The sequence below is a fragment of the Copadichromis virginalis genome, linkage group LG7 (assembly GCF_057382275.1).
Source record: "Copadichromis virginalis isolate Kocher_CV1m ecotype Utaka linkage group LG7, C_Virginalis_male_GT1.1, whole genome shotgun sequence".
Classification (NCBI taxonomy): Eukaryota; Metazoa; Chordata; class Actinopteri; order Cichliformes; family Cichlidae; genus Copadichromis; species Copadichromis virginalis.
In genome coordinates, this window is record NC_140624.1 from 56098278 (window position 1) to 56122488 (window position 24211).

General features: G+C 45.7%; 1 protein-coding gene and 1 long non-coding RNA gene across 3 annotated transcripts in view; one reads left to right on the plus strand and one right to left on the minus strand.

Annotated features, from left to right (window-relative positions):
• The window catches only part of LOC146706228 (synaptic vesicle glycoprotein 2C-like), a 68495-nt gene that overhangs the window by 39272 nt on the left and 5012 nt on the right, over positions 1-24211 (minus strand). For both annotated transcript variants that reach the window (XM_085464314.1, XM_085464313.1), the window contains exon 2: positions 19497-20389. In XM_085464314.1, coding sequence (XP_085320440.1) covers positions 19497-20103 — 607 coding nt within the window. In that variant the 5' untranslated portion in view covers positions 20104-20389. The remainder of the gene's footprint in view (positions 1-19496; positions 20390-24211) is intronic.
• LOC146706229 (uncharacterized) lies at positions 14746-15420 on the plus strand. The gene is made up of 2 exons (XR_014921743.1): positions 14746-15170; positions 15252-15420. It is a non-coding gene; the product is annotated as an uncharacterized LOC146706229 (long non-coding RNA).

Here is a 24211-nt window from a genome sequence, read left to right on the forward strand (position 1 = left end):
GAACCATGGCCTCAGATTTGGAGGTGCTGATCCTCATTCCCGCTGCTTCACACTCGGCTGCGAACTGTTCCAGTGCGAGCTGGAGGCCCTCACCCGATGAAGCCAACAGAACCACATCATCTGCAAAAAGCAGAGATGAGATTCTGAGGCCACCAAAGCGAAAGCCCTCCGCCACTTGGCTGCGCCTAGAAATCCTGTCCATAAAAATTATGAACAGAACCGGAGACAAAGGGCAGCCCTGGCGGAGCACATCACCCACCGGGAACGAGTCCGACTTATTGCCGGCAATGCGAACCAAGCTCTTGCAACGGTCGTATAGGGATCGAATGGCCCGTAGCAATGGGCCAGACACCCCATACTCCCGCAACACCTCCCACAGGACACCCCGAGGGACACGGTCGAATGCCTTCTCCAAGTCCACAAAACACATGTAGACTGGTTGGGCAAACTCCCATGCACCCTCAAGTATCCTCGAGAGGATAAAGAGCTGGTCCAGTGTTCCACAACCAGGACGAAAACCGCATTGTTTCTCCTGTATCCGAGGTTCGACTAGCGGACGAACTCTCCTTTCCAGCACCCTGGCATAGACTTTCCCAGGGAGGCTGAGGAGTGTGATCCCCCTGTAGTTGGAACACACCCTCCGGTCCCCCTTCTTAAAGATGGGGACCACCACCCCGGTCTGCCAGTCCATAGGTACTGCCCCTGATCTCCACGCAACATTGCAGAGGCGTGTCAACCAAGAAAGCCCTACAACGTCCAGAGCCTTCAGGAACTCGGGGCGGACCTCATCAACACCAGGGGCTCTGCCACCAAGGAGTTGTTTAACTGCCTCAGTGACCTCGCCCCCGGAAATTGGCGGGTCATTCCCCTCATCCCTAGACTCTGCTTCCTCCTCGGAAGACGTGTCAGTGGGATTAAGGAGGTCCTCAAAGTATTCCTTCCACCGCCTGACAATTTTCTCAGTCGACGTCAGCAGCGCTCCGCCAGCACTATACACAGTGCAGGTAGAGCACCGCTTTCCCCTCCTGAGACGCCTGACGGTTTGCCAGAATCTCTTCGAGGCAGTCCGAAAGTCTTTTTCCATGGCCTCTCCGAACTCCTCCCACACCCGAGTTTTTGCTTCAGCCACTGCCCGAGCCGCATTCCGCTTGGCCTGTTGATACCTGTCGGCTGCCTCCGGAGTCCCACAGGCTAACCAAGCCCGATAGGACTCCTTCTTCAGCCTGGTGGCTCCCTTCACCTCTGGTGTCCACCATTTGGTTCGGGGATTACCACCACGGCAGGCACCAACCACCTTGCCACCGCAGCTCAATGCTCCAAGCTTCGGCAATGGAGACGCTGAACATGGTCCATTCGGACTCAATGTCCCCAGTCTCCCTCGGAATGCTGTTGAAGCTCTGCCGGAGGTGTGCGTTGAAGATCTCGCGGACCGGGGCCTCTGCTAGACGTTCCCAGCACACCCTCACTACGCGTTTAGGTGCACCAGGTCTGTCCAGCGTCCTCCCCCGCCACCTGATCCAACTCACCACCAGGTGGTGATCAGTTGACAGCTCAGCCCCTCTCTTTACCCGAGTGTCCAGAACATATGGTCGCAGGTCTAGTGATACGATTACAAAATCGATCATCGACCTACGGCCTAGAGCGTCCTGGTGCCATGTGCACTTATGGACACTCTTATGTTCGAACAGGGTGTTCGTTATGGCCAAACTGTGACTAGCACAGAAGTCCAATAACAAAACACCGCTCGGGTTCAGATCAGGGAGGCCGTTCCTCCCAATCACGCCCCTCCAGGTCTCGCTGTCGTTACCCACGTGAGCATTGAAGTCTCCCAGCAGGACAACAGAGTCTCCAGGTGGAGCACCTTCCAGCACCCCCCCCCAGGGACTCTAAGAAGGCTGGGTACTCTGAACTGCCACTCGGCGCATAAGCGCAGATGACAGTCAGGACCCGTTCCCCGACCCTAAGGCGCAGGGAACAAACCCTCTCGTCCACCGGGAAAAACCCCAACGTACCGGCAGCAAGCCGAGGGGATATTAGAATACCCACCCCAGCCCGCCGCCTCTCACCAGGGGCAACTCCAGACTGAGACAGAGTCCAGCCCCTCTCCAGGAGACTGGTTCCAGAGCCCAAGCCATGCGTAGAGGTGAGCCCGACTACATCTAGCCGGTACCTCTCAACCTCACGCACTAACTCAGGCTCCTTCCCCACCAGAGAGGTGACATTCCATGTCCCTATTGCCAGTCTTGGCAGCCGGGGGTCAGTCCGCCAGGGCCTCCGCTCCTGGCCGCCACCCGACACACAATGCACCCAACCCCTATGGCGCCTCCTGCGGGTGGTGGGCCTGCGGGAGGATGGGCCCATGTCTCCTCTTCGGGCTGTGCCCGGCCGGGCCCCATGGACTAAGGCCCGGCCACCAGACGCTCGCCCTTGGGCACCCTCCCCGGGCCTGGCTCCAGGGCGGGGCCCCGGTAACCCTATCCCAGGCACGGTAAACTGTTCCCTCGATATCCTTTTCATAAGGGTCTTCTGAATCGCTCTTTGTCTGGTCCCTCACCCAGGACCAATTTGCCATGGGAGACCCTACCAGGGGGCAAAAGCCCCCAGACAACATAGCCCCTGGGATCCCTGGGACACACAAACCCCTCCACCACGATAAGGTAGCGATTCAAGGAGGAGTGTAATGTAAAATGAATAAATACATAAATAAAACAGCCTTAGATTACTTGTTACTTTTACAAATGTAAAGATAAAGGACTGCTTTTTTGACCAGATCCCTCTTGGGGGCAGGGATAGCTCAGTAGGTAAAGTGGTCGCCCCATGATCGGAAGGTCGGCGGTTCGAATCCACTTAACGGCTACCCTGAGGTACCCCTGATCAAGGTACCGTCCCTACACACTGCTCCCCGGGCGCCTGCTTAGTGGGCTGCCCACTGCTTCACTGAGTGAATGGGTCAAATGCAGAGAAAAACAAGTAATTTCCCCATGGGGATCAATAAAGTATCCATTATTATTATTATTATTATTGTAAAACAGCCTGTGTTCTCAATAAGTCTAACACATGACTTTTTTGTGAGTTACAATTCCAACCCTGATTACCAACTACCGAAGAAACCAACAAAGTTTCCATTTCATCAGTGTTACTTGACTGTGCACATTGTCAGCATGACAACCTGATCAGTTATTAGATCATTAATATGAAAATAAAATGACATGATTGTGATAGTTCACTTGATGGATGTTATTTGAGATAGTTTACAAGATTAGAAACCTATTGGTATTGCAGTAAAATCAAATACTGTATCATAAATAAGTGATTTATGCATGAATCATACTCAATGGTTAAAACAAATAGATATTTAAGCCCCCAAAACATGCAATGGTCAATCAGCCCTGGCACCAGAGTGATTTTTTTTTGTCAGATATTGCAATTCAACAGTGTATTCAAATTTTATAGTTCCATATTTACACTGATAAGGCATAATATTATGACCACTTAGAAATGTAGCAAATAACACTGACTATCTCTTCATCACGGCCACTGTTAGTGGGTGGGATATATTAGGGAATAAGTGAACATTTTCTCCTCAAAGACCTTAAAGTCCTGGACAAGATACTGAACCCCAAGTTGCTCTCTGGTGTGTTCATCAGTATGTGAATATTAAAATATTCACATTAAAATTAAGAAATTTGGATGTAGACTGGATTAGCTTGGATGAATATTGGTGAATGTGGAATTTCATAAATAAAAAAAATAAAAAAATAAAAAAAGCTTGAGTAGAAAAGTACACCATACCACTGCATTTTTAGCCACCTAGATGGATTTGGAAGTTTATTCAGTGTGTGTTTAGATAAAAACATCTAAATGACAAAATTATATATTGTCCGTAAAAAGTTCTAAAAGGATGACATTGTACAGCAACGTCTTTCACAGAGTATCACAGCCATGGTCAACCACCCTAAACACATATAAGGGTTATGACTTGCCTCCATTTCTCAAACACTTGTAGTCACAGGACCTCAGAAGTGCAAAGTAAACCTTACTAAAGTTGTTCTGAAAACACCTGAACTGTTAAGTATGAAGTGTTAATCTTCTTCTTAAGTAAGACCAGACAGTGTCTGCTTCTAATGTTACACTGTGTAGCTTTTGTTGCATCCAGTGGGATTATTTCAGCAGTGGAGTCTCAGCAGTCTGCATGCATGCCACTTACTTTTCCACAGTAATTAGCTCTTATGTGCAAGTGTAATTCTCTCTTGACACATTTCTGCTCTGTTTTCTCATCCTGTCACCATGCAATGTCCTGGCATGGATGAGAGGAGAGCTTCAGGATTTCAACAGATGAGGGGATTCCCTGAAGACCACCTGTGATTGACAGGTGGTTGCTGCAGGGAATCATACAAACAGTTTGTTTCAGGGAGGGAGGAGGAGAAGACCCCTGGGAGCAACACACATTCTGGCATTAATTAGTGGTTCCCAAACATTTTTTGGTAGGCCCCCCTTTGTTTTACAAGAAAAATGTTTGCGCACACGCACGCACACATCCTCCAACCACATACACCCATATTTTGCTCCATTGCGGTTTATTTCAGACCTCAAACATTTAGCAAGCAATTAAGCAAATACAAGTAATCTGCAATAAATTACAGGTAGTAAGGAAATAAACTACTAACTCTTTTACGCTAAGTCCACACCTACACGGGTATTTTTGAAAACGCAGCTGTTTCGTCCACACGTAAACGCCGTTTTGAATCACCGAAAACGGAGATTTTTTTAAAACTCCTTTTTTGCGTTTACCTGTGGATGAGGAATACAGAGTTCATCACGCAACGTCAAAGGTATGTGCCAAGGTATAAAGTAACACTTTATGTACACTCTGGGCTTTAATAGGATATGACGTCTTTCAACAACCACAGCTATCGTTCATTGGTGGCCTTTAAAAAGATTCCAGATTTAAGACACTTCCAGGTTGGCTTCAATTATCAGATCAGGAGGCTAAATTCATCTTTTATGCTGTCTTTATGTACTCACTCACTTTTTATTATTATTTGTAAATATGTGTACAAATGGTTGGTTTTTTGTACTGTTTTTATCAATAAATCTCAGCAACAAAGGACCTACACCCATGTGTGTTGATTTCTCCCTAAGATGGCAAACTGAAACACTCCAAGTTGGTGACTTTTGGAGATTTATTTCCCTGGATGATTGAGAATGCATCAAGATGAAACACAAAAGGAAGTTCACAGCTTTTAGCAGCTCCCCCACCCCCTCATCCACACACCCCCACTCCCCTCCCTCCAGAATTCCCAGCTAACAACCTAATTTACATATGAATGACTAGCCAATTTAGCTTCCACTTGGCTGAAGCTAAAGCCTAGCTAAAAGCCTACCAGCCATTTGGCTGGTGGTGGGTTTTAAAGGTAGAAAGGTAGAAGCCTGGGACTCCTAGTGTTAACGACTTCTACTGCCATTTTGACGAGCCATCAGGCAGCCTTCACACCTCCAACGGCCCCAACAATAGAGGCACTTTGGACACTAATTCCCCCACCTCTCCCCCCTCCATAGAGCCATCACCACCTTCAAACTGTTCACCTACAACACCCCCCTCCTCACCCCACACAAAAGAGGATTTCACACCACCTCCTCCCACCACAACTCTTCATATTCATGAAGCAGATGTGAGGAAGCAGTTTAAGAACCTGAATGCTCGGAAAGCTCCCGGCCCAGACGGCGTGTCTCCTGCCACCCTCAGACACTGTGCAAACGAGCTGGCCCCAGTGTTTTCTGGCATTTTCAACTCCTCACTGCAGGCATGTCATGTGCCTGCCTGCTTCAAGTCCTCCACCATAATCCCTGTCCCCAAGAAACCTAGGATCATTGGACTAAATGACTACAGACCCGTGGCTCTGACATCTGTGGTCATGAAGTCATTTGAGCGCCTAGTTCTCTCCCATCTCAGGACCCTCACGGCCCCCCTCCTGGACCCCCTGCAGTTTGCATATAGAGCCAACAGGTCTGTAGACGACGCCACCAACATGGCCCTACACTTCATCCTGCAGCATCTGGACTCCCCAGGAACCTACGCCAGGATCCTGTTTGTGGACTTCAGCTCTGCCTTCAACACCATCCTTCCAGACCATCTCCGAGACAAGCTCTCCCAGATGAATGTGCCTGATCCCATCTGCCGGTGGATCACTGACTTCCTGACGGACAGGAAGCAGCATGTGAGGCTGGGAAAGAATGTCTCGGACTCCCGGACCATCAGCACCGGCTCCCCTCAGGGCTGTGTTCTTTCTCCTCTGCTCTTCTCCCTGTACACCAACTGCTGCACCTCCACCCACCAGTCTGTAAAGCTAATCAAGTTTGCAGATGACACCACCGTTATTGGGCTCATCTCTGATGGGGATGAGTCTGCCTACAGGAGGGAGGTTGAACGTCTGGTGTCCTGGTGCAGCCACAACAACCTGGTGCTGAATGCCCAGAAGACAGTGGAGATTATTGTGGACTTCAGGAAGCACACAGCCCCACTCCCCCCCATCATCCTGACTGACACCCCCATCACCTCTGTGGACTCATTCCGCTTCCTGGGTACCACCATCACCCAGGACCTGAAGTGGGAGCCCACCATCACCTCCGTCATCAAGAAAGCCCAGCAGAGGATGTACTTCCTGAGGCAGCTGAAGAAATTCAACCTGCCAACACGGACGATGATGCAGTTCTACACTGCAATCATCGAGTCCATCCTCACCTCCTCCATCACCGTGTGGTACGCTGGAGCCACTATCAGGGACAAACAGAGACTGCAGCGTGTTGTGCGCTCTGCTGAGAAGGTGACTGGCTGCAGACTCCCATCTTTGCAGGACCTGTACACCTCCAGGACATTGCGGCGTGCAGCTCGGATCTCAGCTGACCCTTCTCACCCTGGACACAGTCTGTTTGACCTGCTCCCCTCAGGCAGGAGGCTCCGGTCCATTCGCACCAGAACCTCTCGCCATAAGAACAGTTTCTTCCCCTCTGCTGTTGGACACATGAACAATAACCATATGACTGTTCCCGCCACTAACACATGACCCTACGCTGTGTTCACTGCATCATTCCATGTTTGGCACTGATCACCACCTGCACTCATGTATATATCTTTCAACGTAGCACTCTTAATTCTTATTCTCATGTATATATCCCATGTATATCTCATGCACATATCTTTCTACGTAGCACTTTTAATTCTTATCCCTACTTTTATTTTTTTTTTCATGTCTATTTAAGTGCTATTTATGACACTATGTTTGCACTGAAGCACCGCAGCAATTTCCTAATGTTGTAAACCTGCTCAACATTTGGCAATAAACCCCTTTCTGATTCTGATTCTGATTCTGAGACCAAAACCTAAACTATGACTGTGGTGGAAAATAACAAGCAAAGACCATGACTAAGACTAATAATACATAACAGACGAAAACCGTAACTAAGACTGAGGTCAAATAAACAGACGAACTGATCAAGGCAAGCAGAAAACAAAAGGCTTAAATACACACATGAGGTGATCCAGGGAAGTGGAGACACATGAGGAAACAGCTGACTGACATGAATCTAATGACAGGACCAGGAGGAGTGAAACTAAATACAATGACCAAAGAACACATGACACTGTCAGAATAAAACAGGAAACACTAAAAACTAAACATGACAACACAATAAGACAGACCTAATACGTGATGAATGAATACAAAACCCCAAACATAAAAAAACCCAGGAACAATCATCAATAACTGCCCAAACTAAAGGCAAAATAGGAAATAACACAAAAACTAATAACATATCAAAAAATGAGAAAAATACAAAGAGAACTCAGAGTGCTGGGTCGGAGACCCAGCCTGTGACAAAAAGTCTGTCTTGGTCTTTGGTTGATTAATAGGCTGGTGTGAAAAATTGCTGCCACACCGCCCCCTCGGCCTGTGCTTCGAGATTTCTGGTAGTTAGAATGACTTGGGGGTGTTGATTCATTTAAACTAGCATAATCCTCCTGCTGCAACCAGGTTTCTGTAAGGCAGAGTAAATCGATTTGTTGATCAATTATTAAGTCATGTACTAACAGAGACTCGGAGGAGAGAGACCTAATATTTAATAATCCACATTTCACTGTTTTACTCTTTGGTTCAGATGTGGATACTGTATTGTTCTTTCTTTGTAATTTTTTTTTATGTTTAAGTTGTCTATTGTTGGTTTTTAGTTTGTTTTTTGTCTGTTTGGCAGCTGACACAGTCTCAGTGGAAATGGGTTTTTTTTTTTTGGGGGGGGGGGGGGGGGTAGCAGGAGGACAGAGGACAGAGAGGCGTGTTAGACTGCAACTCTGCTTACTGGTCCCAACTCTGGATAGTCATATTTTGGGGGGTTTAATAAATTTGTCCATATTTCTAGAAATGAGAGCTGCTCCATACAAAGTGGGATGGATGGCGTCTCTCCTAACAAGACCAGGTTTCCTCCAGAAAGTTTGCCAATTATCTATGAAGCCCACATCGTTTAAGTGGGTGATTAGCTAACAATGCTGTCCTTGGTTGTGAAGAGGACATGTTTAGCCTAGGTTTTTAATTAGCTAACCTCAAGCTGCACAGAGCCTATTTATCACTCTGCTGTGCTGATAAACTTCAGGTGTCTGTGGTGATTGTGACTCTATAAGTACGTAACCACAGCATGCAAAGGTGATAGACTTAACAAATATCAGCTGGCCAAAATCCCCTTTAAAGTCTTCTTACTACACTACACCTGCAGCATGGTTTCATCTGAGCAAGCACACATTTGAACTAAAACAGTCAAAAAGGGTGATTGTGATGCAGGAAAACACCGGCAGACAAATTAAAGCCATATGTGGTGGAGGAGAAAAGGAGAAGAGGACATTTAGAGGAAGTGTGTAAAATCTCAGCCTCTCTCCTTTTCTCCCGGGAGGTACGTGAGCCAGTCTACCATAGCTAAACTGCGGTGAAGCACAATGCTGCAGAGATTAACTCTGGCCCATATCTTCAGATCGCCAGTGAGGCTATGAAACACAAAGAGGTTGTGTTAGAGCGTAAGAGCAGGATTACAGCAGGGTAACAGAAAAGACAGGGAGTTAAAAAAAAAGTGGACCATCCCACATCAAGATAGCATTTCACCTTTTACATTATATTAAAGGGAAAGAAAGTATTTGGAGTAGATCAGGGACAGAAATATAAAAATGAGATAATTCCTTTATATAAATAATAAATATATTCATGTTAGTAAGGCTTTGATCTGGGACTACCCAGACTTTTCATAGGTGTGCATTGAATAGCAGCAAGTAATCAATGATAATATATGTGCTGCTTATTTAGTCATAAGCATTGAGTATTTCTTCTTCAGTCACCTTTCTCACTCACTATGTGTTAATAGACCTCTCTGCATTTAATCATACCTGTTATTAATCTCTGGCTCTCTTCTACAGCATGTGTTTTATCCTGTCTTCTTTCTCTCTCCCCAACCAGTCGTGGCAGAAGGCTGCCCCTCCCTTAGTCAGGTTTCTTCCTGTTGAAAGGGAGTTTTTCCTTCCGACAGCAGTGTCCTGGCAGTGATTATATATGTATTTATTATTGGTGTTATTTAGTTTGTATTAAGCTATTCTATCTAAAATACTGTGATAAAATTAAATATATCATAATTATGCATGATAAACTTCATTTCCTGAGTTATGGCCAAAAACAAGTTCAGTGAGGTCACCTTCCCCTTTGGACTTTTATCCACCCAATTTTAATCTGTTTGTCTCTTGACTAAATTTACTGAAACATGTTCTCAAAGATGTGAACCTAAAATTAAATGTGTCCAGGAAGTTGCCAATATTATAAGGCTGTGAGATATCTTTAATCTGAAGCTGGTGAGGGGAGAGGCAAAGATTTTTTAAGTCATATCACATATAGATATGTATTCACTCAGTCAGACCTCACAAACACTAATGTACGAGCTGGGATTAGTGTTTTAATCAAATATAAGCAGATGTCTCTATCATTTTAACATTGTTTTTGTCAGGGTCCCTGTGCCTACCCGGTCGGCTCAGTACGGCTACATATGTTTTGTATTCCTTTTTTTATTTTTTTCCTGCTCTCTCCTTTCCCCTCTTTCCCTCCTCCCTCTGCCTGGGCGGAGCTCACCTGCGGGCTCCTGCCCTTGGCCCACGCACCTGTGGCTCATCACGAGTGATCCAGCTCCTTTATAAGACGGCAGCCCTGTGTTTCTCGTCGCTGGACCGTTGCCGACCCTCGTCAGTGTAACCCCAGCTCAATGACTTCAGAAGTGTTTCATAGCGATTTACCTAACTACCCATTCATGTCTCTGTGTACAGATTCCCTGGACCTACCCCTGTGTTACCCGAGTGAGTGGAGTGTGAGGAGGAGTGGACGGAGAGTGTGCGAGTGTGAAGAGGAGTGGACGGAGAGTGTGCGTGTCTTTCCCGTTCGTGTGTGGACCCCCGGAGCCCGGCTTTCCCCTCACTTTTGTAAATAATCACCTGGTGCATCATAATAAAGACTCTTGTGCTTTCAAGACCTAGAGCCTGCGCGTGAGTCCGTTCAGTCCCGTTGTGACAGAACGGTCCAGCCTCAATGGACTCAGCAGGCTCGGCGTCACCCGCCCCAGCCCCGGTCTCGTTGGATGAGCTGTTGCAGCGACACGAGCATATGTTGATGCGGCTCAGTGGAGACGTTGCCGCTTTGTCTCTGGCTCTCGCCCAGCGGACCCCGTTGACTGACTCTCCGCCCCCGCCAGCCTCTCCGGCAGACGAACCCATCCCGGGCGCGAGCGCGTCTCAGCCCGCAAGCGCGGCCCAAACTACACCTGTGGTCGTCGGGCATCAGCCTCCCTCTCCTGAACTGTTTCATGGTGAGTTGGATAAGTGTGCAGGATTTCTCACACAACTCACTTATTTTTTTCGTCAGCAAATTCACTGGTACCCTGGCGATGGAGATAAGATTTCCTTCTTTGTGCAACTGTTACGTGATCGCGCTCTACAGTGGGCCCAGGCAGTGCTACGATCCCACCCCGACATCTCCTACCCCGAGTTTTTGTCTAAGTTTAAGAGCGTTTTTGACAAAGGATCCGAGGCTGCCGCCGCCGCTCAACGCCTGTTAAATCTTAAACAAGGTAGACGCAGGATGTCGGATTATTCTGTCAATTTCTGGGTTTTGGCTGAGCAAACGGGGTGGGGGCAGGAGGCGCTAAAGAGTGCCTTGCTTAATAACATCTGTGATGAATTAAAAGGCGAACTAATAATGCATGACCTGCCTGCCTCTCTTGACTCTCTAATGACTCTGTGCATTAAGTTAGATGATCGCCTTCCGGCTCGCAGAGACCTCCGGGGGCGGGCCTTTCAGGAGCCACGGGCGCTCTTGGGCCCACCAGCGGGGGAATGGAGGGCTAAACCCAGTGCTGCCCACAGTGGCGAGCTAAGCGAGGAAGGCGAGCAGCCCATGCAGCTGGGTCGCTCACGGCTAACACCCGCGGAACGTCAGCAACGCATGGTCTCTGGTGAGTGCCTGTACTGCGGCCGTAAGGGCCACTTCATTGCCACCTGTCCATCTCGACCAAAAGGGGGCGCCCGCCCGTAGTTAAGGGAGTACTGGTGGGCGACCTGTCTAGTAAAAGCTCCCTTCCGCGCTTAATGTTACCGGCCAAGTTAACAGTTCACACAAAAACCCATTCTGTGATGGCGTTAATTGACTCTGGCGCGGAACAGAGCTTTATCGATTCAGCCCTCGCGGAAAAATTAGGGGTTGGGTCTGACCCTCTACCTCATCGTTTACATGTCACCGCCTTATCTGGGCAGCGGCTGCCTGATATAACCCATGTCTCAGAGCCCGTGTCACTCACACTCTCCGGCAACCACACCGAGATTCTAAGCCTATTCGTGTTTAAAGCTCCTCAAACACCGCTTGTCTTAGGTCACCCCTGGTTGCGACAGCATAACCCTCATATCGACTGGAAATCTGAATGCGTGGTGGGCTGGGGAGTGGATTGTCACATGAATTGCCTCCGGGCTGCAACTCCGCCCTCCGCGTCTCCTCCAAATAACCTGTCTGAGCCTCCGGATCTCACCTCTGTTCCACCTGTGTATCACGACTTGGCTGAAGTTTTTCGTAAAGATCATGCACAATCGTTACCACCTCATCGGCCGTATGACTGCGCCATTGATCTTCTCCCAGGCGCCACACTCCCCACCTGTCGCCTTTATAGTCTCTCCCAACCTGAGAGAGCGTCTATGGAGAAATACATCACGGACTCACTGGCAGCAGGCATAATCCGGCCGTCCTCTTCCCCTGTGGCAGCCGGCTTCTTCTTTGTAGAAAAGAAGGACAAGTCTCTCCGGCCTTGCATTGATTACCGCGGCCTTAATAACATTACGGTTAAGAACAAATACCCCCTACCGCTCCTTTCCTCGGCTTTTGAACTTCTGCACGAGACAACGATCTTCAGTAAATTAGACCTCCGCAATGCCTACCATCTAGTTCGGATCAGGGAAGGCGACGAATGGAAAACAGCTTTTAACACCCATCTGGGGCATTTTGAGTACCTGGTGATGCCCTTTGGGCTGACTAACGCCCCAGCAGTTTTCCAGGCCCTCGTGAATGACGTCCTCCGGGACTTTATCAATCGGTGCGCATTTGTCTACTTGGATGATATCCTTATCTTCTCTAAAACAGTGGCGGAGCACGAGACACACGTCAGACAGATTCTGCAGCGTTTGCTGGAAAACAGACTGTTTGTGAAAAGCGAAAAGTGTGACTTTCACGTGGACTCCGTGGCCTTTCTCGGATACATAATAGAGCGGGGTGATCTGAAACCCGACCCGGCGAAGGTCCAAACAGTGCTTACCTGGCCCGAACCCCCAAACCGTCGACAGCTCCAGCGCTTTTTAGGCTTTGCCAACTTCTACCGCCGCTTCATCCGAGATTTCAGTAAACTCGCTCTGCCTTTAACCAGACTCACTTCTCCTAAAGTGTCTTTTCAGTGGGACCAATCCGCGCAGGAGGCCTTCCTACGTCTCAAAGAACGGTTCGCTACAGCACCTATCCTCTGCCAACCCGACCTCCAGCAACAGTTCGTCGTTGAAGTGGACGCATCGGATTCCGGGGTCGGGGCGGTGTTGTCCCAACGGAGGGAGGGTAAGCTCCACCCATGTGCCTTTTTCTCTCACCGTCTCTCCCCAGCAGAGCGCAATTATGATGTTGGAGACCGGGAACTTCTGGCTATCAAGTTAGCACTGGAGGAATGGAGACATTGGCTAGAGGGAGCCACTCAACCATTCATCGTGTGGACAGACCACAGAAACCTTGAGTATCTCCGAGCCGCAAAGCGACTCAATCCCCGGCAAGCGAGGTGGGCTCTCTTTTTCACGAGATTCAACTTTTCAATTACGTACAGGCCCGGGAGCCGCAATGTGAAGCCAGACGCCCTCTCCCGACTGTATGACTCCTCTGAAGCGGAACCCGAGCCAGGTCCGATTCTTCCTGCCTCCTGCTCCATCGGCACGGTGACCTGGGAAATCGAATCTCAGATTAAAGAAGCTCAGAAAACAGAACCAGATCCCGGGACCGGGCCCCCAGGTCAGTTGTTTGTGCCCTCCTCTGTTCGTTCTCAGGTACTGCAATGGGCACACGCCGCCCGGTTCACCTGTCACCCGGGAGTACACCGCACCATACGATTCCTCCAGCGTTACTTCTGGTGGCCCACTTTGGCTCGGGATGCACGGGAATACGTCGCCGCCTGCACGACCTGCGCCCGTAACAAGTCGTCCAACCAACCTCCCTCCGGTTTGCTACAACCGCTGCCCACTCCGGGACGGCTTTGGTCCCACATAGCCTTGGATTTCGTCACCGGATTACCGGCTTCAAAAGGTAACACAGTCATTCTAACCGTTGTGGACAGGTTTTCTAAAGCTGTCCATTTCGTTGCCTTGCCCAAGCTGCCTACGGCCCTGGAAACCGCTCACCTCCTCACCACGCATGTATTCCGCCTCCATGGAATTCCGGAGGACATTGTGTCAGACCGTGGCCCCCAGTTCACTTCACGGGTCTGGAGGGAGTTTTGCTCCGCCCTCGGCGCTAAGGTTAGTCTGTCCTCTGGCTTTCACCCTCAGACCAACGGGCAGGCTGAGCGGGCGAACCAAGACCTGGAGGCTGCTCTGCGGTGTGTGGTGTCCACAAATCAAACGACCTGGAGTGACCAGCTGCCATGGATTGAGTACGCCCACAATTGCCTGACTTCCTCAGCCACTGGAGTTTCACCTTTTGAGGCGTCATTAGGATTTCAGCCTCCGCTCTTTCCGGCCGTTGAGGGTGACCTCTCTGTGCCATCCGTCCAACACCACCTGCGTAGATGTCGCCGGGTGTGGAGAGCCACCCGAGCTGCCCTCCTCCGGACGACGGCACGTAACAAACAGCTCGCAGACCGCCATCGGACACCGGCTCCTGAGTATGCGGTCGGACAAAAGGTATGGCTGTCCACCCGCTATGTGCCCCTCCGGGCGGAGTCCAAGAAACTGTCTCCTACTTTTATTGGGCCATTCGAAATCGGTGCGCTTGTGAACCCTGTGTCTGTTCGGTTGAACCTTCCGCGCAACATGCGTGTCCACGACGTTTTCCATGTCTCCCAGATTAAGCCCGTGCTCTCCAGTCCTTTGTGCCCTCCTTCCGGGCCCCCGCCTCCCGCCCGGATCATTGATGGGCTGCCGGCGTATGAGGTCTCCCGCATTATGGACTCTCGGCGCCGGGGGCGGGGGGTCCAGTATTTGGTCGATTGGGAGGGCTACGGGCCGGAGGAGCGCTCCTGGGTGCCTCGCTCGGCTGTTTTGTGTCGGCGCCTGCTCCGTGACTTCCATCGCCGGCACCCTGGTAAGCCCGGTGGGTCGCCGGGTGGCTCCCGTTGAGGGGGGGGGTACTGTCAGGGTCCCTGTGCCTACCCGGTCGGCTCAGTACGGCTACATATGTTTTGTATTCCTTTTTTAATTTTTTTCCTGCTCTCTCCTTTCCCCTCTTTCCCTCCTCCCTCTGCCTGGGCGGAGCTTACCTGCGGGCTCCTGCCCTTGGCCCACGCACCTGTGGCTCATCACGAGTGATCCAGCTCCTTTATAAGACGGCAGCCCTGTGTTTCTCGTCGCTGGACCGTTGCCGACCCTCGTCAGTGTAACCCCAGCTCAATGACTTCAGAAGTGTTTCATAGCGATTTACCTAACTACCCATTCGTGTCTCTGTGTACAGATTCCCTGGACCTACCCCTGTGTTACCCGAGTGAGTGGAGTGTGAGGAGGAGTGGACGGAGAGTGTGCGTGTCTTTCCCGTTCGTGTGTGGACCCCCGGAGCCCGGCTTTCCCCTCACTTTTGTAAATAATCACCTGGTGCATCATAATAAAGACTCTTGTGCTTTCAAGACCTAGAGCCTGCGCGTGAGTCCGTTCAGTCCCGTTGTGACAGTTTTTCCTTTTAACAAGATGTCCACTGAAACTTATCTTACTGACCACTTCAAGAGTCACTGACCTTCACAGAGAATCTGTGATAAAAATAACTAATGAGTGCTACTGTGCTACTGTTCTTTTAAGCATATCTGCAAGTGAGCACATATATGCATCGTCTATTTATGCAGCGTGTGACAAGTTGGTGAAATGACTCATTCTTTCTATTCTTTCCCTCCTGTCTCCCACTGAGGGATGAGTCAGAATACAGGAGGAATCTGGGTGAATAATAAACCATCTTGCTCCCCCAAACATGAAATAAGATTAGTACTCTCTTCTACATGTACTTCTGGTAATAAAGCCACACTAAGATAATGTAATAAGAGACAAGGATGACTTTTTGTCTCAGAAACTTATTAAGTGACAAAAACTTTCATTTAGCACAAACACACTGAGAAAAATATCAGTGCCAAGCTAGTATTTTTATAGTTGTGTTAGAAATGATAAAGCCAAATCACACACCATCCACATTTAAACATACAGATACATATTGGCACACAAACAGACAACTTTTCCCTAGAGTGGGAGAGATCCATCTAGCTTAACACACCTCCTACTCATCTATCCAAATACCTGGTGCCATGACAACCCACTGGCAATTCCTAAAGCAATGAGATTATGGCTAAAAGTGTCACACACCACTTAGTTTCTCTGCATATCAAATGTCATTAAAAGCACAAATCTTGTGAAAGTTAGGATCATGAGATTAATTCTGTCAACACTCTAATACTTCTACCAGTCTATAAGTGTCATATAAATCTTAACTTAATTTATGAGCATCAATAAGATTATGCTCCATGTCTACAAAGCTGACTTTACAGAAGCATTAATGTCTCCTGATAGCAATGTTAGATGACTTTTAGATGGTTCATTAGAGCGCTTCAAAATAGGAGTCTACTTGTAATTTGTTGTAACAAATTGCCTTACACAAAAAGTAAGGCAATTTGTTTTTGGTCATTTATTTCTTTTGTTTATTTTTTGCCAATATGAATTGTTACAACAAAGTAATAATTATCCAAACACCGATTTCAATATTGCTCAGATGCTGACTCAGCTATATGAGGTATGGGTGACAATGAATTAATCTACATGGCAAATCTATTCAATGTAATTCCATTTAGGCTACGTCCACACATGGGTATTTTTGAAAACTGAGATTTTCCGTTTTTGTTATTTTTTTTAAATTCCGTTCACATGTAAACCCAAAAACGAAGGAAAACGTTGCTAGGAACATGCCAAAGCAACAGGTGGCGATATATTCCTAACCGTGTAGAAATGTTGGCCAATCAGAACTCTAAAAGACTGGGTGGGAAAGAGTAAACAAAGATGGTGCATATACGCAGAACTGAGTCCTATGTATGGAGGGACAGAAACTGTGTTGTATATGGAGAGCATGAATGGCATGGGAGGAGCTGAAGAATGTCACATTAGCTATGTCCTTTATACTCTCTATGTCAATGACTCTCACACTGAGCTGAAATGAAACAAGTCACACACAAAAATTGGTGAATTAAACAAATCGCAAAGAATTGCTTAACTTTATAAAAAAAATCATATGTTTTATCTAAAAAAAAGTTAAGAAAGTAATGTTTGTCTATTGTTGTCTTAAAGATGAAGACATTTTATTATTTTATGTGTATAAATTATTGCCATGCTAACATTGCCATTAGCTCAAAGTACTAAAGTAAAGCAACTCAATCCCATTGCTTAACTAAAGTGCAATAAAAATCACTTTTTAAAAAAATCTGAATCTTACTTCAAAATAATGAGTAAAACAAGATTAAAAACACACCTGTTAAGTTGAATAATGAAAACTGGACCCTGGTCACTTAATTGAACAATCTGACTAAAAAATGGCTATAAAAAGTTCTTCTGGAATAGCAAACTGATATTTAACAGCTGTCTCTAATTGGCTCGGAATGGCCCAGTCAGTTTTCATACCCAACAGTGAAAAGTATATTGTATGCAGTAAAATTAATAGCCAGAGAACTAGACATACACTAAACACATTTTCTTTGCTAGGAGGACTTCGATAGAGTTCCTCATTTGTCTTTTTTCTTTTTGTTTCAATTCATTTATTTATAGTATTATTCACATTAGTATATTCACAGCCAGAGCTGACAGGTGTGGAGGGGTAGGAGAAAAGTGAGAGAGAATGAGTTGTATTTCTGTGCAAATTTGGATTTGGTTCTTCCTTCATAGACTGGAACAAAACACTACAAAGCTCTCCAAATGCATGTGTCAAGACAAAAGCTTCAGTCTGCACAAGGGCACCAAGCTCGGTGGCCTACTCTCCCCTTCACTTCTTGTTGTCTTCACTGAGCCAGTAGCAGTAGCAATCCAAAAAAATAAAGATATTAAAAAGATATTAATAAAGTGGAACCCCGACTTACGAATACCCCATTTAACGAAAAATTCAAGTTACGAAGGCACTTAACGGCAAAATGCCCGAGTAACGAAATCCGTTGGCTCTGATTGGCTGAGCCCAGAATGTCTACAATGCCTACAATGCCTTCCGAATCATGTGACAACCCCCTTGGCTTTCGTACTTGCGCTTCGCTGTTCCACTTGAACGATGTATTGTTGTTGCAGTTAGCAATTAGCCTATAGCCTATCGTTCACTCAAAAGGCGCAATGGGTGCTTCGACTTACAAAAATTTTCGACTTACGAAAGACCCTCGGGAACGAATTAATTTCTTAAGTTGGGGTTCCACTGTACTTTAGGATAAGCCTTTTACTGATGATGTATTACTTTTCCTTGGCAATTCACAAACCTCTTTTCTGAAGACTGTCACATTAACAGATGAATCGTCAGATCTATGTAGTAACTAATGCCATAACGCAAATGTCGAACCCTATTTTAACCCTATGCTGCAACCTTCTTTTTTTTAAAAATATTTGACTGACATTTGCCCTATATTGAATAGAGACAATAGAGATGGACAAGAAAGCAGGACTCAAACCCCTGCTGCTTTCTGGTGGCCATGTCATCGCCTGCTCACACGCTGAGCTAAGCTGAAACACAAACTTGACTACATGTCAGGTCAACACATACCACAACAACTTGAGTGACGGGAAGATGTAGGGATAAAAGGAGTTTCTGGTTATGTCAATTAGACATAGATTTCCCGCAAAAGTCTATGTCAAGTTTTATAGATAAGGTCACATCTATATCAGACTACTCCATGGAATGGTGTTTGGCTCTTAATTGTTATTTTCAAAATACCTCCAGCAGGCCACAGTCAGGTAACATTAGATATTTAGGTATAAATCTCTGATTTCAGGTATTTCAGGTAGTCCCACTTCCATAGGTGTATAAAATCCAGTTCCTAGCCATGCAGTTTACTTTTACAAACATTTGTGAAAGAATTGATGGTTCTAAAGAGCTCATTAAAATTGAGTGTGGTACTCTAATAAGATGACACTATTGCAACAAGTTATCTCGTGATATTTCTTCCCTATTAGCTATTCTACAATCAACTGTAAGGAGAAGCACCTACAGCAACTCAGCCATGAAGTGGCAGACTACATAAACAGAGCTCCTGTAAACCCAACTGTTCAAAACACTGCTGACTCAATAACGGCATGGGCCCAAACCTCCTCTGGCATTAGCATGAGCACAAACACTGCATGACTGGAGCTTCATAACATGGGTTTCCATGGCTGAGCAGCTCTTGTAGTTGTCATTTTGTAGTTGTCCATTACCTTTGTCCATATTGTGTAGCTATATTTAAGCTCAGTCTTGATGTTTACATGTATTTTATTTGAGTATCTCCATTTTGTGGTAACTCTTTTTCATGTTCCTCATTGATGGTAGGGTGATATCAGTGGTGAAACAGTAATATTCTTACTCTGCAAGGTAATTTTTGTAAAAAATGCAGACTTCTTTGAAGACCGAGGAAAACTCTTTGGACGTCAAAACCATTCAGTGAATAATATCAAAAATGTAATATTTTTCTTAATATAACATCTTTTTCAAAGAAAAAAACCTTACCAAGCCATCCAGCACCAGAGTTGGGAACACACATGTCTGTCTCAGCGCTGGGCAGGACAAAGCCCACTACAAACACCTCCACTCCATCGGACATAAGTGCCAGACCTAGAACAAAGAACAGCTGCCACTGGAATCTCCCATGGCCACACTCCTGCATGATCAACTCGTACTGCTGGGCCAGCTCTTCCTCATCTGCTTGTCTCTCATTTTCTAGTTCCTTGCGGCTCTTTAGGCTGTCAGACACTGGCTGGCCCAGAGCAACCTGACCATCCCGTGGCTTCCCATCATTGTATCCAGGCACTCCTTGGTACTCCCCCTCATAGATCTCATCTTCATCATCGTGACCCTCCGTGGCATCACTAGAGGCCCCGTCCTCTTCATTGGTTGCATTGTCGGGATAAAGACCATCTTGTTGAGTATAACTGTTGTAGTTGTTCTCTTCTTCATCCTCATTTTGGAAACGATTGTAGCTGCGCTGGGATGAGTATTCATCAGAGGCTCGATCAACAGCTTTGCTGAAATTTTTGGCAGCTTGCCTTTTGGCTTCCTTAGCGATGTCCTTGGCACCTCTGACCAAGGAAGTCCTGTTGTTATGCGTTTCCTCCATCTTGGCACGAGGGTAACAAGCACTAAATTCAGCTTTAGTCCACTTTTATTCCACCAGCTACAATAAATATAAGTTACTTAGTTGTTTTTCTATCTTCTATTCCCAGACAGAGCAAGATTTATGCTAATTTATTACCCCTGAAATACCACCCAACTGCCAGAAGACTAGCAATTAAGTAATGGTGTCTAATTCCATTGGATTGCAGTAACTAGACAGTGCTGAAGAGAAGACAGTTGATCTCAGACTGGCAAGATTCAAAGTCCAGTGGCCACTCAGGAGAGGAAACCTGCAGGGACAGACAGAAAAAAGCAAGTTTAGCTTGATTAAAGACTGCCAGTCACAAATACCTGCCTGCAGTATTTCTTGGCACACTCCAAAAGAAAATTTTTACACAGAGACAGCCACACTCCCCACTGATGTTGACAGAAAGCGCAGTCTACTAATGAGATGAAAATGATGTACTAGGAAGTAAAAGTCACAGAGGCCAAATTTTGCAGGTTTGAAGTTGTTAGCTGAAAGTAGCATTGATGATTTAAAGAAACTCTACATACCGGGACTTAGACATATTCTGTTATGCTCATAAACATAGCTGTAATATAAATCTACTGGCATAAAATAAATATTAGTCAGTAGACTAGCTATGGATAAAATATAAAGTAAAAGTGTTACTGGCCAAATTTTCTGATATTCCTGAATACAAAATATCCCAAACCTACACTACTGTTGTACTCTCAGTCTGGCTGAAATATGCTCCTATTTATGGTTTGAACTACATAGCAAAAAAAAAAAAGCTATTTGTATGAGCCCATCAAGAAACCAATGTCCAAGCAAGTGCACAAATAAGCAATACAGTAAGTATAGCGGTATGCTTGCTGTCAGAGTTTCATTTAATTACAACTCAGGTCCTTGAAGTATTTCTAGAGTATATTGTATAGTGCTTTGTACTCAGTTCTCGGACATGATCTGTTCACACATTATTAGTTTGTTGATGGCATGACAGCAGTAGTCTAAACATAATTAATGACCAACCCATGAAGTATGATGTGTTGAAATCAGTGGCTAGAAAACTGTAACTAGGTGTTTGTGGTCCCTGCACTTACACTAAATGACAAAGTACAGGGCCACATACACATTACACCTGTAGGATTTGCTTGGCCATAGAAAGTATGTTGAAGTTTCCAGCTGTTGTGCTGACGTTAATGCCAGAGGAATTTTTGGAGTGAATCAGCTGTGTTGGTGAATTTATGCATGTCTCTGTGCTTGGTGACTTTACATGACCTGCTACTTCATGCCCATGTTGATGTAATTCCTAAATATTTCCAAGACATGTCACAAACTAACTTGTTGGAGTGGCAGCATCCCACAATCAAATTCGGTGAGCTTTTTGAAACCAAAGCCATGCAGTCTGCCTGTCCATAGGTGCTTAATTTTATACATCTGAACTCAAAGCTTAAGAAATGTGGCTCAATATTTTTGCCCATATTGCGTATTTCAGAAAATGTGAAACAATTTATTAAATTTATATGCAGCATTGCTCGGACATCTCCAATTTGCATAAAAATGTTATGGCCCAAAGTTTGACTATATAAAATGACTGATGTGAAGTTTTATTTTCATATATTAAATAGTTTTTAAGATTTTTTTTCTTTTTTGAAAAATGGCCAGAGGACAGATTGAATGTGAATGAATATCTAAAAAACTATTAAAGATAAAAGCCCAATTTTCACTGGTCACTCTTACCGTCAAAATAAATCAGGGTTTGTAACTTGGGACAGATATATAAAAAATATCTGATAATTGGCTTGTTAAAATATGAAAAAAAAATGATTTGAGATGGAATGACTCCCTTGTGTGTCAGAATCTTGGCTACTAGCAGCAGACCTTTTCCATCATGGATGTCATGGGTGGACTGAAATCTGGGGGAATTTGAACACCAGGTTATTGCCTTGGGCTCTTTGTGATGTTCCTCGAGCCATTTATGAGCAGATTTCGCAGTTTGCTGGTATGCACTGCCCTCCTTACAGAGGCCACTGTCATTAAAGAGTCTCACTGCCGTATGGGTGTGGGCTTGATTTGCGACAATATTTCAGTGGGTGTGGATATGACAAAGTGGAATTTGGCACATCTACATGCATCCAGGAGCTCAAGGTTTCCACTGCAGAACACTGCACTGAAATGAGACTGTCAATTTCATTCACTGCACCTGTCAGTGGCTTTAATGCGGTGGCTGATTAATGTATATCTTGAGCATTATTGATACTTTCTTTGCATGGCGCTGTAAATGGTAAATGGCCTGCATTTGTATAGCGCTTTTTCTAGTCCCTAAGGACCCCAAAGCGCTTCACACTACATTCAGTCATTCACACATTGTAGCCACAGCTGCCCTGGGGCGCACTGACAGAGGCTGTGATTTGATTGATCAAAAATTTATTTTTAAGCCTGTTTTGTTTTGTTGGCATTAACATGTTAGAATTATAATTTCACAATGCTGAGTCCATATTGCATTTCAGCACCACGTCTGTTGCATTGTTTTCTGTTCTGTATGTCAGGTTTGCTTTGTATTTAGTATATGTTTTTATACATGCGGTTTACATTTTTGTTAAGTCAGAATAAACTTTATTGTTCTGAAAAGATATCCATAACTATATGTATTTCTGTTATGCATTCAAAAATAATACATCCTTGAAAATGTGGCTTTTGCTGCTCTGTTTTATGTCAAATGTGATTTGTTTCTGGCTCATGTTTCTAGGCTGGAATTACATGTCAGCTAGTATGACTGACTCTCCTTAGGGGACTCTGTACTATGACACTGGTGGGGCATTTCAGAAGACCTGTCAACCCACAAGGCCAAGCCATATGAGCACCCAGCAGTCACTGTACCCAAACACTGCTGCAAGAGAAACACGAGAAAGCCTCTGGGCCATCACTTTCCATTCCAAAGCCACTTTAGCATCACTATATGCTGTAGAGTGCACACTGAACAAATGGTCAAGTGGTGTTTGACAAGCCAGGTATGTGAGAAAGAAGGCTCGTCGACTGAGTTTGTTTAATGGTAAATAAATCCTCGATTAATCAAATACTGCTTTATTTTTCTTAACTTCAATGCTGGCCTCGAGAAAAAGAGCAGTCACTGGCATCTCCTTAACAAAAATACTAGTAATCGCAAACAACCTGAAAGAGTAATTTATCTGGCTACACTCTTTTTATTTTAATTAGAAGCATTAGAAGCAAATTGTAAGTACTTCCTTGTAGATTCTAGTACGCATATCAGTAAGACAATACATTGCAGTCACACAGTAATGTGAAATGATTTTGTCTAAGAGCAGATGAAAACCTTAACACACTTCTGCATTTCTGTGTGAAATCTCTTGGGTGGAAAGCATACAGTGATGTGTTAAGACTGGGTGAAGTACCCTATTGACCATGGCAGGTTGATGTATCGTGCTTCTACCACCTTTGCTCTGCAGCATTAGATAAAGCATCAGTCGGACTCTGTCATTTGAACACAAGCGCCGGAGCTCCACAACGACGTGAAGCAGATTTTGGTGCAATGCAGCAGTCAAATGATGTGGCGAAAGTGCCCTAACTAACTTTGTGCACAGGCAGGTGATTACCCCCCCCCCCCCCCCCCCCCCCCCCAACAATTCCCAAAGATACAGCACTAATTCTGTGGCTACAGGACAACTACATAATTTACACTGCTTCCATGTGTCCTACAGTAAAAAACAAACAGATGGATTACAACCTGAAGTGGGAAGTGAAAAATTCTACAAGGTTAGATGTTGGAATATCTAATCTATCTGATGAATCGGTCCTCACAGTTTCAGGCTCAGGTATGTTACTGTTTTGTGTAGACATGTGTTATGGCAAATATTACGTAGACCAGATGTAGACTCAATGTCCCAACATACCTATCACCCAGACTTAGCCTGAGTCAACATAGTCATTCAAACCTATAGATCGATAGTCGATTTGGTTTGGGCCAAACATCCATTACTCGCTGGATCAGCAATGTATTTTTAGTCTTTGGAGAGAACTTTTGTAAATGTAATTTGTCCCATTTGAGGTGGGAAGCAGGAAATTCCAAATTCACAGTCAGAATTTTCAG